The 18535-nt window shown below is 34.8% G+C and overlaps 1 protein-coding gene across 18 annotated transcripts in view; it reads left to right on the forward strand.

The window, feature by feature from the left end:
- The window catches only part of MBNL1 (muscleblind like splicing regulator 1), a 206471-nt gene that overhangs the window by 28577 nt on the left and 159359 nt on the right, over positions 1 to 18535 (forward strand). For 11 of the 18 annotated variants that reach the window (XM_070753452.1, XM_070753457.1, XM_070753455.1 and 8 more), the window contains one exon: positions 5221 to 6215. The exons of 5 other annotated variants lie outside the window; for them this stretch is intronic. In XM_070753452.1, coding sequence (XP_070609553.1) covers positions 6042 to 6215 — 174 coding nt within the window. In that variant the 5' untranslated portion in view covers positions 5221 to 6041. Of the gene's footprint in view, positions 1 to 4630; positions 5081 to 5220; positions 6216 to 18535 lie in introns of those variants that run through there. 2 more of the 18 variants (XM_070753453.1, XM_070753459.1) reach the window with 1 other exon arrangement.

An 18535-nucleotide genomic window follows, 5' to 3' on the forward strand; every position in this document is an offset into this window, starting at 1 on the left:
GCAAGCTTTTATTGTAAATTGGTTCCAAATTAATTGATGCAGAGTTATATAGATGTTAAATTAGTTAAAGAATTGTATTAAGCACAAACCAACAGTTGTAGACCAGAGACCATTGCAATTTGTTTGTACAAATTAATAGTCAGATTTATTAACTCATCATCCTTATGATTCAAGAAGATCTTAAATTACATTGTTAGATAAAACTGGGAGAAAATTATAATTGTGTATTATTGATTATATCTTATATTGTGATGAAGGGCACTGAAAAGGATCAAATATTTAATAAAACAATGTAGTGTTATTTTTGATACTTTCAGATCTTAATATTCAATAGTAATGAATATTCATAAAATGAATATTTATACTATGACTTTGTAAAATTTGCTTTGAGAAATATTTCTAGTATAATTGCATGATTATCTAATGATTATCTTTGATATCTCCTGTACTGCTTACCTTCTTTCAAGTTAATTTTATTAATCTCTTATTACTTGCAACAACAGTAGTTGTGAGGCATAATTCTGTTAATAGGAAGTATGGGCATAATCAAAACATTGCAGCACTTGAGAATTGATTTATGCAGATGTAGGCAAAATTGGGAATGAGCATGCTGTTATCCTCTCAGATTTCTTAAATTTAGGTATCCTTAGAATACAACATGATGTATATCACTAAAGTTAGAGTTGCATCAGTATGAGTAGACGTCCTGACGATAGAACCTTGAACTTATTTCTGAGTAATGGCAGTTAAATATTTGCAGTTCAAGAGTTTTCAGACTTTGTCCAGGCAAATTTGGAATGGGGGTAGGGAATCACAAGGGCAACAATGAAAATACAGTTGTGCAGCTTAGTGATCATTTCTGTTTTTCCATTCAGATTGGCAAATGAAAATAAACAAATGAAACAACTTCCAAATGGCTAAAGTTCAACTGAATTCAGAAAGTATTGTCTACTAGGATCATAAATAAATCTTAGATTTGAAAGCTGAAAATGCCAGGCAAAAATTGGTAGAGGAGAATGGGTTGTACAGGTCCTTTATTGTGATTATAAAAATCATAGATATTTTGGTTCTTGTTGTGTTCAGAATTACAAAGTTAAACTATATATTTTCTTGATTTCATAAAGGGAGAAATTCCAGTTGAGCAATTTAATGTCTTAGAATAAAAACAAGCAGGCAAGCAAGCAAATTTTAAAAATTGCAGGTCAGAGACAAATAGAAAGGTAGGATAGTTTTGTTTGTGGGTATTGTGCATAAATTTGGATGCTAAGTTTTGTTTTAGAAGTTGTATGCTGGAGTAAATAAGATGCTTATTTTAAGACTATTTGTGTCACAGTCTTGTTTATTAAGTTTTAACATGAGTGAATTTCAATTATTTTGTTCAAAGGTTTTTTATTATTTGACATTTATATAAATACATTTTATTTTTTAGCATGCAAATGAAATTCTATTGTATTCAGAATCCTAGTGTTCTTAGGCAGTGGTAATTGCCTCATAATCCTCGAAGAGGGGCGGCATAGAAATCCAATAAATAAATAAATGAATAAATAAATAATAAATTGTCCTTAAATTGTATGCTATTTTCTCTCTCTCTGGTGTTGAAGAGAAGATCAGTATGACATATCAAAACTAGTATTTACAGATTTTTTAACATTGAGAAAGCTCAATAATTGATAATATTATAAAGTGGCATTATAGCAGTATTAAAATACAGTGGTTCCTCTACTTAAGAACTTAGTTCATTCCATGACCAGGTTATTAAGTAGAAAAGTTTGTAAGTAGAAGCAATTTTTCCCATAGGAATCAATGTAAAAGCAAATAATGCATGCAAACCCATTAGGAAAGAAATAAAAGCTCAGAGTTTGGGTGGGAGTAGTAGGAGGAAGAAGAGGACGAGGATAGTCGCTGCCCAGAGCGAAGGGAACATTTCTTTTCTTGGGCGCTAGCAGAGGTTTATTCCCTCTCCAAATGTCCAGAGAAAGGAAAATGCTTTGTTCACTCTGGACTGCCAAAGCTTCCTTAATCGCCACCGAAAGGCTCCTCTGGCAACCCAGAAAAGCCCAAGATGGTCAGGATTAAAGGGGGAATGGCAGGAAACTGACCAGGCCTTCATGTCACTCTCAAATTTCCTGGGAAATTTTTCCAGGCTTGGGTTCTTAAGTAGAAAATGGTTCTTAAGAAATGGCAAAAATATCTTGAACACCCGGTTTTTATCTAGAAAAGTTCTTAAGTAGAGGCATTCTTAAGTAGAGGTGTCACTGTATGTAAGTACTTTTTCAATAAAATGTTCTCTCTCTCTCTCTCTCTTTGCAAGTAACATATGACACATTTTATGGTGAAGATGTATAAAATCTGTTGTTTTCCAAAACACCAGAATAGAACATCTGGACCACATAATTCTGATCGTTGCTGTACACCGTGTTCCAGATTAAATTGGCTTTTTAGTGGCAAACCTCCCCTGAAAAACCATAAACAATTTCTAGTTGGAAGATTAATTTCTGGAAAAGCCGGTAGATAGTTATCTGGAGGATAAACACAATGATCTTAACAGCAGCAGACTTTCTAATGAATAGTCAGAAATTGTCAGCCTATTAACTTGTATCTCATCAGTTAGTTATATTGAAACTTCAGAATCAGAATAGATCTGGGAGGGACCTTGGAGGTCTTCTAGTCCTCATCGGAAAGAAGACAATTTAACTCTTCTAAAGAACATTTAAATTGAATAGATGTTAGACAAGAAACCAGAGATTGTGTTCTCAGGCATGAAAATTGACTGGGAGACATTGGGTCGACCACTCACTTTCTGCCAAACTCACATAATAATAATAACAATAATAATAATAATAATAATAATAATAATAATAATAATAATAATAATAATAATAATAATCATCATCATCATCATCATCATCGTTATTATTGTTATTATTATTTATTAGATTTATATGCCGGCCCTCTCCGAAGACTCATAAGGTTGTTGGGGGAAAATAGGAGGAGGAATGAGTATTAGGCACGTTTGCCATTTTGAGTTATTTATAAAAATAATACAAGATTTCCCCCTCACCCCAAAGAAGCTAAATAAATATTGCCAAAAAAAGCTAAATAAATGATTGTAGCACATTTTGAATTCATATAATTTGGAAAAAGCTTGCATTTTTTGTAGACAAATTCAACTGATATAACAAGACAGGTTCATTGAATTTCTCTGAACTTTGTGGCTAGATTTATACTACTAAAAAAAGATACAATGACACTTTTCATGTCTCTTGGTACAACAAAGGGTAAATGTGAAGATTGTTTTAGAATCAACAGCCTTCTCATGTGTTTATGCATTGTATTTCTCCTTTGAAGAGTCAGTCTGATGCTCATTTATCAGGGAATAAACACGATTATCTCAAAAAGGTATAATTTGAATACTGGTAGTCCTCAATTTACGACAGTTCATTTAGTGACTTTAAAATGTATTTAAGGTGACTTTAACAATGAGGCAGAAGGAAAAGAGCAGGGCCAATACTGTTAGTTCTCGATTGATTGTTGTAAAAGAGAGATGACAATATTTAAAACAGTTCAGTGTTTGCTAATTTTTTTTTAATGTTGGAGGCCAGCAAAAAGAAACTTAGAATTTTGGATAGAGAATTAGAAAGGTATTTTTCTGCATGGGGCTGCCCTATATCACTCTTTTCTCAAGTTTTAGATGTTTTGACCTAAAGAATGGGTAAATAATTTATTGAAATGGACAATGAATCCTGAAGAGTAAGCATGCTGTCAGTAATTGAGAGAGTGCACAAGAAACAGTCTAAATGTTCTGGATGCCATTCAAATTAATTGGATTTATATAATTTTAAAGGGCGTGCATAAGCGCACCACTGTGCCTACCGTCCCTGTCCTATTGTCTTCTTTTGTTACTTTTTATCATTACTTATCTAATGTTTAATTTGTACAAATTATCACCCTATAATTGTTTGACAAAATAAATAAATAACTAAATAAAATAAATTTACAAGGGTTGTTTTTCCCCAAGGATCAAGAAATATCTCATTTCTTGGTCACCCTGAATAATAATAATGTTCATCAACTCTTTCTTCATTTCTCTCCAACCTGCTGGGCAAACGGTGCCCTCTTGGAAGAACTACTCCCTAAATAGAAGCCATTTTAAGCCAACAAGAGTAAAGCTATGGGTTCTGCTGCGAATTAGCTAGCTTTGCTGGCATTTGCTGCTGCTGCCGTTGCTGAAAATGTTGATCTGAAATCCTCTCCTGTGGTTGAAAGTAGATTGCCAGCTTTGTGTATGAGGCTATTTTAGTCCCAGATACAGGCTTGTCGCTGCGTTGCCAGGTTTCCTGTGGCCACCTCCTCTTGCTAAAGCCAGGCTTTTTGCCTAGGGTGGTGGGGAAGGTGTTTTTTATTTGTTCCCAGCTAACCTGCCTTGGCGCTGCTGTCAGCGCCTCTGCTTACTGAAGAGAATAGTTCTCTTGCACTTGAAAAAAAGTATTGCCTTCTTTGCAAGAAAGAGGCAGGACTTCAGCTTTCAAAGGAAGTGAATGGGATAGGTCAGGAGACTGTACCATTTCTGAACTCCCCTCTTCCTTTTATATGCATCTGTCAGATACAGTAGGCGTGCTCTGTGCCTGCCGAGCTCGCTCGATGCAAAACAGGGGAAAAGCAATCTAAAACGGAGCTGCTAGGAGGAAGCTTGCTCGTCCCTCACCCCGATCTTTTTTCCTATTCCCCTCGCGCTCTCTATCTGGATGCTACAAGAACTTGGGCTCTTGTTGGAAGCTATTTAAAAACTAACATGGTTTAATCCTCTAACTGCATGTTGGGTAAATTGAAAGCCCGCACATGGTCATCCTTTTGCAAGTGAATAAGTAGCATCCGATGGACATTTTCTTTGCTTACAGCATAGTAATGAATTCTGACAGGCGCGACCTTTCATAAGAGAGCCTACATTATTGGCTTCCTGCCCAGATTATTGCTGCAATCCTATTTGTGATTGGTTATTTCTCTATCATGCCTTGCTTCAGAAGGGGAAAACAGCCCCTTTTTAATAAATCTGTGATGGCTGGCTGCAATATGCTATACTGTAAGTATTTTATTGGAAATGGAAAAAGAGTATTGTGCTGTAAAGTAGTAGATTGAAGGAGCACATGGCAACATGATTATGCTGTGAGACATCAGTGAAATGCTGCTTGGTAAATTTTAACCTATCTGTTTTTTCTACAGGTTGGTACTAAGAAGTGCCTTTCCTGACGTCTCTGCTGCTTGGAATCGCTTCTAGAGCAGTCTCTGCTTTTGCCTTGCTTGCTGCCAGCTAGACTGCGAGGACACCACATCCACCCTCACCTCTCGCCCAGCCACCCCTCCCCTCTAAGCGTCAGGCATTGCCCTAGGCTGCTTTAGTTAATCTTACAGAAATAAAAAGTTTGCTGGAAAAGTGAGCAGTCTTCTGCCAGGAAAAGAAAGGGGGGAAAAATCTGAGAGGAGAGGAAAAAAAAGAAAGAAAGATCCAAACCAGTTTCTTGATTTGTTGCTCTAAACTGCTGCATCTGTCTGTGCCAAACTAATCATTACCAATTGCACCACACCAAAAATTAAGAACGAATAATTATTGCAGATTCAGCTGTGTGTGGAGACAAACTTATTCTGAGAGCAGCTTGAAAAATTCTGTCTCCGAGGGTCTGCCACGTTTTTTTTTGCTGCTTGCGTTTGGGGCTCCAAATCGGCATTCAGAATGGGTTACTGAGAGCACAAGGCTAGTTCGAAGGCACACTTTTAAATGCTCCTCTTACTTTTGATCCTAGCATTTCTCAAAGTTTAACCTCCCCCTCCCCCTTTTGATTGACAGTTTCATGCTGTGACTTTCTAGAGGGAATATCTCTTCCTTGCTGTCGCAACAACACAATTTTACATCTTTTACCATTGGGCTCGGGAACTGGGGAAATATTTTGGAGGTGACATTTTTCATCATTTCCAGTCTTATCAGTTTGGCCTTTTTTAATTTGTTCATTTTAATTGACAATTTTAACTACCTGTAAAATCTAAACATGGCTGTAAGTGTCACACCAATCCGGGACACAAAATGGCTAACACTGGAAGTATGTCGAGAGTTCCAAAGAGGGACTTGCTCACGACCAGATACGGAATGTAAATTTGCACATCCATCGAAAAGCTGCCAAGTTGAAAATGGACGCGTAATTGCCTGCTTTGATTCATTGAAAGTGAGTAATTATTATTATTCTATTTAAGACATAAGGCAAAAGCAATAACTGGAACATTGATAGTAGCTAAATTATTAAATTCCATGTAATACTCTCAGATCATAAAATCATCCAGCTATTTGCTTATATGAGTGGGTATATGATGTAGCAATTTTGTTTTAAAGCTATAGGAAATTTGCATAAAGATCAATTTATGTCTTATTGAAAATGCCCTTATTGTAAAATTATGTTGTATTTTTGTTGGAATTATAAAAGTTGTTTATTGCTAATCTGGAAGGAATTGAGTTTAATCTGTGATAGTGCAAAAGAAAAACAAGTAAACAAAGAGTTAGGTTGCATCTTAAATACTAATGAACTGACAAAGGTATGTGCTGTTACAGGCTGCACTCTGCCTTCTCAAAGAGTCAGGTTAAAGTTAGTACTATTTTGAAATCTCATGCTGCAATAAATTTATTAATCTTAAAGGCAGCACGGTTTCCTTCAGTAAGAAAAATGGAAAATTGGGCTCATACAATATTTTGTGTATGCTGGATAAAAATGAAAAGTGAAAGTAATGTCTTATGATAATTAATTGCTCACAAGTGTTATTATATTTGGATTTCTGCTATGTAAGAGAAACATAGGGTTGAAGTTTAAGATTTGCGAAGACTTCCTATCCTGAAATTGTGTAGGATTTGAATATGTTAGTGATATTGTCAATGCAAGGATTACTTGTATAAAAATTAGCTGAGAAGATCATATACTTTGTATTATATACAGTTAAGGCACTATTCACTATGCCTTGCTTTTTCAATGGAAATATAATGATTAACATTTCTAAAGCTGCTGTTTACAAATACGTTTCCATCTTTATTTGTTAGATGATGGTATTTTCCATCCTTGTTTTTTGATCCTGGTATTCTAGAATTGTTTCATTCTGCTCTTGCAGACACTGTTCGTTTATGAAAGCATAAACTACATTGGCTAACTGGATTTGGTTGAGAGACAGAACAGCCCTGTGTGTAACCTAAAATGATGTGGTTAATAATAAATGAATGATTCATGTAGCCACTCTTTGAATAATTTGCAAAGAACTGATTCTTGTAATATGTGAACATGCACTTAGATAGACTGGAAGAGAAATATGTGCTTTTGCTTGTTTTTATTAAAGTGAAATAGTACTACTATTACAACCACATGTTTGGACTTGGAATTTTACTGCAATGGGGCGGATTTTAGACTGCCTCATGTATGACTGGATTCATTTATATTGATGGACTGGACAGTAGACATCCCCAGTTACACTGGGAAAAGCAAATTCTGTCATCTGTTTGCTTTAGCTAGGATCTATAGTTGGGTGTGCTATACTACAGGACACTGCTAAGTGAGATATACACATCTCTATTTTATATACATTGCCATTTTGTAATTACTCATACATAACAGATTATTTTATAGTCCATACATTGTTGAAGCATATTATAATTCTCGGAGTTCTTGAAAAGGGGCAGCATACAAATCTAATAAATTATTATTATCATTATCATTATTATAATGAGCTGAGGTGGTGCAGTGGTTAGAGTACAGTACTGCAGGCTACTTTAGCTAACCGCTAGCTGCAGTTCAGCAGTGCAATGTCACTGGCTCAAGATTGACTCAGCCTTCCATCCTTCACAGGTGGGTAAAATGAGGACCCAGACTGTTGGGGGCAATATGCTGACTGTAAACCACTTATAGAGGACTGTAAAAGCACTACGAAGCAGTATATAAGTCTAAGTGTTTTTGCTATAATTTTTAAACAGCGGATTAATTGCCACAGTTTCTTCTTAAGTCAAATTCTACAGTAGAACTAAATGTCTTATTAGGATTGGACCTGCCCTTCCAAAAATGGAAATGTAATTTGTTTATTGCCAGCCACTCAGTAATGTAAAAACCTGCTATTTTGTACCAATTGAAAAACATTTGTAAATATAATATAATACATTTGTAAATATAATTTTTCCATGATCTTTCCAGTTCAGCTGAGATTTTTCAATAACTTATAATAGCATTTCAGAAGTAATAGTAATTCAGAATCATATATAGGTATATGCATGTGTATATATACATAAACATGTATGTATGTATATAGGAGAAGAGAGAAAGATCCCCTATATCAATAAAAGCTGTAAAATGTTTTAAAAATAATATAAATATAAAATTGTAATGTGGTCATATTAAAAAAAAACCCTGCTTGGTACCTGGTCTATCAGAAAATGGGGTGCTACAAGTGGAAAGAGCATTTAAGAGCTGAATATGTGCTGCATCTCAAAATGATGCTCAGTTCTATCTTATCGGAAGGCCAACATAGAATAATCAAAATCAACAATAACTTGGAAATAAATTGGTTATTAATGAGGCTTTATTACCTGTCTGACTGCTCAATAGTCTAATGATGTTATCTTTTTAAATTTCATTCTCTAGTTAAGACCCAATTTAACAGTACTCTCAGACTTCCAAAACAAATCTTTCAGAAATCATTCATTTGTATATGGATAGGAATATATAAAGTAATAAATAAAATAAATAAATATAAATAATTTAGTTACCATATTTTTATAATTACAGTGGTACCTCTACCTAGGAACGCCTCTACTTAAGAACTTTTCTAGATAAGAACCAGGTGTTCAAGATTTGTTTGCCTCTTCTTAAGAACCATTTTCTACTTAAGAACCCAAGCCCGGAAAAATTTCCCAGGAAATTTGAGAGTGCCATGAAGACCTGACCAGTTTCCTGCCATTCCCCCTTTAATCCCGGCCATCTCGGGCTTTTCTGGGCTACCACATGAGCCTTTCGGTGTCGCTTAAGGAGGCTTTGGAAGTCCAGAGCGAACAAAGCATTTTCCTTTCCCTGGATGCTTGGAGAGAGAATAAACCACTTTGCTATAGTGATTCCCTTGCGCTTCTTCCCAACACCCAGCCCCAGGTTGTCTCCTAGAGCGTCTGGGTATGAAAAGGCAAAAGGGGGTGCTTCGCCTCGGCCAGATCAACTCGGCTTCAGCCAAACCAAGGAGTAACCATAGTGAAGGAAAGGTGCCAGCTACAAAGCAAGCAAGCTAGAGGAGAGGAGAGGGGAGCCCTTCAGCATGGGAAGGAAGAGGAAACAGCAGCAGTAGCGGCTGCCTTTTGGTCAAAGGAGTGGGAAGTTCCCCTCTCTCGCCCGCCTGGGTTTCTCTCTCTGGCGCAGTGTATGGGAGGCAGCCTCGTGCCAGGTGTATGAGAAGTGCATGCTCCTCCTCGCCGCCTCAGAGTCCCTCTTTTTTTTAATGACTTAAAGTTTTGTTTTGTTTTTATTCCCTTCACCTCACCTTCTTCCTTCGGCAGCGACTATCCTCCTCCTCTTCTTCCTCCTCCTCCCACCCAAATTCCGAGCTTTTATTTCTTTCCTAATGGGTTTGCATGGATTATTTGCTTTTACATTGATTTCTATGGGAAAAAAGTATTTATTTATTTTATTTATTTATTAGATTTGTATGCTGCCCCTCTCCGAAACCCAAAAATTGCTTCTACTTACAAACGTTTCTACTTGAACCTGGTCACGGAACAAATTAAGTAGTACAGTTAGTACAGGTACTGCTATATAATTTATATAACTGTATAACTGCACCAGCGTATAAGACACATCTGGATTTTAGAGGAGGGAAACAAAGAAAAAGTATTCTGAACCAAATGGTGCAGTAATATATTTACTGTAATATAAATACAGTACCAGTGTAGCAAAATACTTTTTACAACCATGTATACTTTTTACCAATTTTAAACTTCACAAAATTGGGACACAGGAGCAGTGCTTCGGGAGGCCAAAAATGGCTTTTTTCTATGTATAGGACACACCAACATTTTCACTCTCTTTTGGGGGGTAAAAAGGTGTGTCTTTTATTCCAAACAAATATGGTAGGCTGAGTGAATCCTTTTGGCTATTATTTTAAATAGCTCAAATAATCCCTCACCCTGAAAGGTTGCCGACAATCTTTCAGAGTTTGCTTTATTTTAGTTTTCTATACTTGGTGGAACCCATTTATAAAGCATATATTTTCTGGATCTTTATAAACTCAATTTATGTAATAACTAATTTCAAATTGGTATACCACTTGGCTCTCATGCATTTTACTCACAGTAATATCTACTGTCTAATGGCAGTAATATCTACTATCTAATGGCACGTTGCACACAACATGCCAGATCAGTTAAAATGAGGTTTGGGTTCTTTAGGTTCTGTAATCCAGACTATAACATTAAGCATAACTATGTTTGAGCAGAACATGTTATATGACGCTGCAGATTTGCTTTGTTAAGTCTTCCGTTGCAAGCAGGCTTTAAAAGATAGGCATCTGTGGGGATTGTGGGACAACTGAAATTATCTGTGTTATGCCCTTATGCCAACCTTACCACTTATGTACTTGCATCTGACATGATGTCATGAGGCATGTTTTGTCTTCTTTTTTCAATTATCATTATTATGTCTGGATACTTATGCATTAAGATGTCACTTTTCCTACTATAGCCTCCCCCCCAAATTATCAGAGATGATGCAGTTGTAGTCAAATAATTGAGATTTTTTAATAGATCTTTGTCTTTTTTAATTTTTGTAAGACTCGGCTGTTTTAATGTGTTTGCATAAGCAATGAATTTACATATGGAAAATTCTTATTGAAAGAACTTCAGTTTTTGTTCATATTAGTGTACCATTCCTACATTTAGATTTAGATATATAAGAAAAGTGATCCCTAGTAATCAATGCTAAAGACATAATTCCAGGATGCAGAGGTTGGTAAAATTAAAAATTGATGAAAAGCATATAATAATGTAGAGCTTTTATTCTTTTTATTGATTTGATAGAGTTTTATCATGTCCAGTTTCCCTAAATAATTTTGTCAACATTTTTTCTATAATATTAGGTATATATTTAAAAAAATAAATAAATGCAGAATTATAATCCAGAAAATGAAGTCCAAATATTAGCTACTGTGTTTTACAAACGTGAGGAAACGTGTATGTAAAGATTATTATTGTCCTCAAGAAGCATATATATTCATCCCTTGTCTTGATTGCAAGGCTCATCATTGCTAATTACAATGCAGATAGATAGATAGATAGATAGATAGAGAGAGAGAGAGAGAGAGAGAGAGAGAGAGAGAGAAGAGAGGCAGACAGACAGACAGAACATAGATATAATCCTTAAATATTTTCAGTTAATCCTTAAATTTTTTTATTTAGTAACTTTTACTTTCTTGTTTAATCACCACGTTAGATATAGATTATTACTCTGTTCCCTCCCCATAATATACAACAAGTACTAGAACTGTGCCTGTTTCAAAAATAATGTAAATAAGTATTTGAGTTCTTGCACAAATCTGACATACTTCTATTATTTATCAAGTCTGCTGTTTTCCGGTTCCACTCAGGCCTGTAAAAAGATATCACTGTTGAATTTCCGCGAAGTAGAGATGCGGAAGTAAAATACACTATTTTTGGCTATGAACAGTATCTCAAGCCACTAAATTCCTAAACATCTGAAAAATGATCTAGTAAAAATAAAAGTCAGAGCGACATATAAACAACCACAAATAAAACAACCCCAGGAACAAAACAAATTAAAGTTTAATTTGTGTGCATTCTTTAATGGACTGTTACTAGTCACATGACCTAGCCACACCCACCCAGTCACATGACCACCTACTCACACTCACCCAGGCGGTCTGGTCCCCAACACTCTGAAGGACCATAAATTGGCCTCTGTTTAAAACCTTTGAGGGCTCTTTCTTAAAATAATTTCAAAATCTCTTAAAACCAAGCCCAGTTTCAAAATTCTTATATGAAATCTCAAGTTTAGGAGGTAGGATTACTAAAATGTCATGAGATATATGAATACACTTGACTTACCTAATAGTATCACTTGAGTTTGGTAAAGGTTACTATTTAATTAAAAAAATGATTAATACTCTTCTAAATCAATCCTGGGTAGGTCACATAAATTCACACAATTAGGACAGGAAGATTGTTGCCTGAGATAACCACACTATGCTGCTTAAAGGCTAAGAACAGCACATTGCATTGGCCTTGGAAATGGATTGGCAGCACTGCAGCTGTCTCAAAATAGGTGAAACATGAGAGATCCTGTGCAGCCAGGTGGTCATACATATTTTTTCTTATATATTTTTAAAGGCAGAAGAGCCATTTATTGTAGCCTAATTGGAAAGTCATTAGCTAAAATGTAGGCTGTGTATCCAAGTTTATCAAACTCAAAATTTGAGGCCAAACACAGTTTAATTTGTGTTGTTTACGATTAAGAATAATTGAGAATTCTCTAATTGATGTTAATACAGACAGTCTCTATTAGATTTTCAATAAAACACTCATTTTATGTTCTTTTCTAAATACAGTATTTTTATATTAAGTAAAAACTGCATTTGTCACTTAAAGGAAATTAGTCTCTGCTGAGACAAATCTGGTTTTACTCAGTAATAATAATAAATTATATATTTCATATCACGAAATTTTAGTGATGAGTCATTTATTGTATTTATTGTGCTAACACTCTAGTAGTATTAGCACAATTAATCTGTCAAATATATTTAATGGAATGCGTGACAACGTAACAAATAATAAATTGTCCCTAAAATTTACCCTTACATACTAGAAAGCACAGTGAAAATAGGACCATTTGTCATGTGGATTTAAGTAAAAATAAGCAAATGAACTAACAAAAAAATCCTATGTTGTTCAAGTTTGCTAGTTATAGAATATGTGGACTAGTGAGATGTGATACTTTATATTTTTAATTACCGGTATGATGTCCTGATGTTATCTTATCATTTGACCAAAAGATTCTTAATGACAATTTTATTGCATATTCGTACAAACAATAAGCGTAGTAATGGTCAATCTTGTTTAGGTGTGTATTTATAAATTTAATAAAATAAAATAAATAAAATAAATAAAATAAATAAAATAAATAAAATAAATAAAATAAATAAAATAAATAAAATAAATAAAATAAATAAAATAAATAAAATAAATAAAATAAATAAAATAAATAAAATAAAAATAAATAAAAATAAAATAAAATAAATAAATAAAATAAATAAAATAAATAAAATAAATAAAATAAATAAAATAAATAAAATAAATAAAATAAATAAAATAAATAAAATAAATAAAATAAATAAAATAAATAAAATAAATAAAATAAATAAAATAAATAAAATAAATAAAATAAATAAAATAAAATAAATAAAATAAATAAAAATAATAAATACTTTCACTGAAGTCCACTGATAGGTAACTTGTGATTTGTAGGTTGGTAGGTGATGTACAGTCAGGTTTGGGCATATATCAAGGCTTTTCCGAAATTATCACCAAATCACTTATTATTAAACTTATTAAACATATTTTCTCTGCTACCACAAAAATGAGCAAAACTTTGTGGCTCACATAGAAAAAAAACCACAATATAAAACAAGCCCTATACAGGAATAAAAGCATAACTCCATTGAAAGAATAGAAAGAAAATAAAAAGATGACAATTTAAAATAAAATCAGGGCAAGGTTCTCCGAAACAGATTGATCTTTAATAGCCAACAAAATTATATGAAAAAGGGAGTAAGATTGATCTTCCTAGACAAGACTGTTCCACAATACACAAATCAGATCATTACCAACAAATTAGTAGAAATGTTTGGGGCTTTAACAGGGTTAAAGTTATGAATTCCTTGCAGGAAAGGTGGCAAAATATTAGAAAGAAAAAGTATATATTTCAGGGATTTTATTTTCTAAGAATCACATAGATTAGTAAACAGTTAAAAGAACAGCAACCATGTTCATTGTAGCCTGAATTATTCAGAAGCCAATGAATGTTAGTTATATTGACAGCTGCATTCCATAAATCACAATGTGCCCTAGTGAGAAGGCACTGATATCTCTGCCTGTTGCTCTTTATTGGCACATTGCAGATTCCTTTCCATCATAAATGCATTAAAACAATAAAGATAACCTTGTGAGATGTAGTGGATCAGCTTCCTCCATTTTAAAGACAGTAGAAGCTTAAGTGTTGTCTTTTCTTTTACTCACTCCATCTGTTATACTGCAACCATGAAATGAGCCTTTAGCTCTTAAATGTTCAGCCTTTATCTCATGAAGGAGAAATATTGCAAAGGCTGAGTTTGTGCTAGCCAAATAGCTGTCAAGGTTTAGCATTGAATTCAAGTATGAACTTTCTTTTTTCAAATTGACAAGTGAAGAGAGCCCTTGAATCTATTGAATCCTCTATAACCTTCACCATGTATTTTACTATGTGTACTGTATATACCCACTAAAACCCTCATTGTGAATTGGACAAAATGAATAAATAAATAAATAAATAAAAGGTAAAAATTTGCTTCCATATTATTCTTTAGGTACATCTTGGACCAAAGCTACTTAGAAATAGTATATTAAACTTTCCATTTTAGAGGATTTTCATGTTTTTGTATGACCAATTTTTTGCCTGTTTTTTGGTTGTTGTTTTTTTGCTAATTTCTGAAATTAAGAAAAACTGTTATAAAAAATAAAACCTGAAATCCATGTATTGCTTATTTGTATGAGATGTTTAAAAACAGTTTCCAATGTTTTTCAGTGTATTTGTTTTATGATAATATTTTCTGTGAAATCAGTTGGTGCAAAACAGATAGAAAGATTAGGCTGCTCCAATGAACAGCCTAATCATTCCTGTGCTTATTGATTTTACTAGAGCTAGTTTCCTAACAAATATATATCGGTTGTAAAGAAAGCTCTTGAATGTAATTGAATTATAATCTTAATTTTAATTTGTTCTGATGACTTAATTGTGTGGCAAGGAGGTCCATGTCTCTTCTCTATGTCTCTTTTTTATACATTAATAGGAAAAAGAAAAGAAACAACTATATATGCGCAGTTCATGCCTAGAGTCTAGACCAGTGTTTTCAAATGTAGCAATTTAAAGATATGTGGGGTTCTTAGCATGGTGGCTGAGGAATCCCGGGATCTGAAGTTAATACATCTTAAAAGTTGCCAAATTTGAAAAAGACTAGTCTAGACTGTAAATCCAAAGCATGAGGACATGTGCACTCTCCAGTCTCAATGCAAGTCTGCTCAGAATCGCATTTCTAAATTAATAGAAATAAACAGAAAGTATAGCGGAAACCTCTAAGAAACTTAATATCAAAACAATGTCTGCCTCTCCTCCCCCTACAAAAAGAAAGAATGAGTAAGAATAATTTTAAAAAAACCTAAAGAAGATCCAAGACAGAAAATACTTATTTACTTAATGCCTTGCTAAAATAATATAATTTTCAATCTATCATGGTGTTAGACACAACTTAATAATGTATTGGGACCTATACTACTATTCTTGCTGTTTACTAGGATTCTGCAAAATGTTTCACAACATATATATGAAAGAAGCCAATGGTAGTATTATACCGGTTTAACAACCGGTTCGGTAATTGCGCTTGTGCACAATTAACAAAAGAATTACCTTCTGCGTTGCTTCTGGGACATAACACAGTTGAGGTGTGGCAATCTGTTGTGCCAGGCAAATCAGCTGACTAGATATAGGTGAATAAAGAGCGGGTGGGCGGGTCCACCTGATTGTGGAGGGAACCGTTTCACTCCAGCTGATCATCGGAGCTAACAGTTCACCTGAACCAATCTGAATCAGTAGAATCCCACCCCTGAAAGAAGCGTTTCTGTTAAGATTGATAAAACAGCTGTATCTCTTGCAAGACATAGTAGCTGGTTTGAATGGCAGTCCAAGCTGTCTTCTCCACATACTTGTGAGTGTGCAATCCCTTTACTTCGTTACAGTGAATGTCCTGTGTATGCATACACAAACAAAAGTGCTATGAAATATCAATTTATTAAAACTGTCATTCTTTGAGTCTGCTGACAAATCTACCTGACTTAAACTTCGCAGGAATTTGTTTTATTAACTTTTTTATAAGTGATAAGCTTTTTAAATTGTAGAAATGGGAGCATGATTAGCAATTCTGGAGGAAAGGGGTAAGAAGACTTCCAGATGTGACAAGACAGGCCTAGAAGTACATCTTGTTTACAAGCAGTAAATATCCCAGTATACTGTGTGGTGGCAGCACTTATTTATACTGATATGAGAATTCCAAAGAGTGCCAAACAGCAAAGTTGATATCTGTAACTTAATCCCAGAGAAATAGTCCTATTTTTAATTCATCCTGAATTTCAAATACACAACACTTAAGCCAAATTAGTTAGTCATATAGGTGGACAAGAGCCAAATATGCAGCACATTTTTCCTTGCACTAAATAAATCAGCAAAAAGTTTCCTTTAGTGAGAGTAATTGAAGTCTGGAAAGGACTGATTGTTGAAGCTTTGCCTGGAAATTATTTTATCAGAGCATCCTCAGGCTATGTGCTTGGGAAAGAACACCTCCGCCCTGATGCAGTCCATCTAACATAGCCTTTTCCACAGCAGCTGTATGTACTGCCAGGTTTCTTGTTGGATTGCATACTGCCACCAGAATTCTGGATTGCTATGTGCACAGATGCATGGTATATTTTGTGTCTGATATTTCAAGTTAGAGATGGAATGTAATGTCCTCCAGATAAAGAATTAAGATTACCTCGTTGTATAAATAGGCCATCTGACCAAAGGAATGCTTGATGATAACATATGTTTGATGTTTCCAAAGGTAGTGAAAACTTGGCTGTTATCCCAAACCTTTGGGCAGGGTAATAGAGTGAACTTTTGTAAGCTTTATTTTTACTGTATTATGTAATGTAAAAGGGATGTTGAGAGCACCTAAAAAACAATAACTTATTGGATCCAAATCAGCATGGCTTTACTGAAGGCAAATCATGTCATACTAATCTCATTGATTTCTTTGACTATGTCACAAAGGTGTTGGATGAAGGTGGTGCCGTGGATATTGCCTATCTGGATTTCAGCAAAGCCTTTGATATGGTTCCACATAAAGAGCTGATAGATAAATTAGTGAAGATTGGACTTAATCCCTGGATAGTTCAGTGGATTTGCAGCTGGCTGAAGCGTAGACATGGGAGAGTTGTTGTTAATGGCGAGTATTCTGAGCAGAGACAGGTTACAAATGGTGTGCCACAAGGATCTGTTCTAGGTCTTATTCTTTTAAATATGTTTGTGAGTGAGCTAGGGGAAGGTTTGGCAGGGAAGGTTTGCCTATTTGCCAATGACTCTAAAGTGTGCAATAGGGTTGATATTCCTGGAGGGGTCTGTAATATGGTAAATGATTTAGCTTTACTAGATAAATGGTCAAAGCAATGGAAACTGCAGTTTAATGTTTCCAAATGTAAAATAATGCACTTGGGGAAAAGGAATCCTCAATCTGAGTATTGTATTGGCAGAAGGATTTAGGGGTAGTGATTTCTGACAGTCTCAAAATGGGTGAGCAGTGTGGTCAGGCGGTAGGAAAAGTAAGTAGGATGCTTGGCTGCATAGCTAGCGGTATAACAATCAGGAAGAGGGGGCTTGTGATCCCACTATATAGAGCACTGGTGAGACCACATTTGGAATACTGTGTTCAGTTCTGGAGACCTCACCTACAAAAAGATATTGACAAAATTGAACGGGTCCAAAGACAGGCTACAAGAATGGTGGAAGGTCTTAAGCATAAAACATATCAGGAAAGACTTAATGAACTCAATCTGTATAGTCTGGAGGACAGAAGGAAAAGGGGGGGGGGCATGATAGAAACATTTAAATATTTTAAAGGGTTAAATAAGGTTCAAGAGGGAAGTGTTTTTAATAGGAAAGTGAACATAAGAACAAGGGAACACAATCTGAAGTTAGTTGGGGGAAAGATCAAAAGCAACATGATAAAATATTATTTTACTGAAAGAGTAGTAGATCCTTTGAACAAACTTCCAGCAGACATGGTTGGTAAATCCACAGTAACTGAATTTAAACTTGCCTGGGATAAACATAAATCCATTGTAAGATAAAATACAGGAAATAGTATAAGGGGAGACTTGATGGACCATGAGGTCTTTTTCTGCTGTCAGTCTTCTATGTTTCTATTCTAGAGAGTTTGCAGAGAAGAGCAACAAAGATGATCAGGGGATTGGAGCTTAAAACATATGAAGAACAGTTGCAGGAACTGTTTAGTTTAATGAAAAGAAGTACTAGGGGAGACATGATGGCAGTGTACAATTTCTCATGGGTTGTCACAAAGAAGAGTGAGTCAAACTATTCTCCAAAGCAGTGTTTCCCAACCTTGGCAACTTGAAGATATTTGGACTTCAACTTCCAGAATTCCCCAGCCAGCGAATGCTGGCTGC

Source organism: Erythrolamprus reginae, chromosome 5 (genome assembly GCF_031021105.1).
Source record: "Erythrolamprus reginae isolate rEryReg1 chromosome 5, rEryReg1.hap1, whole genome shotgun sequence".
NCBI classification, from domain to species: domain Eukaryota; kingdom Metazoa; phylum Chordata; class Lepidosauria; order Squamata; family Dipsadidae; genus Erythrolamprus; species Erythrolamprus reginae.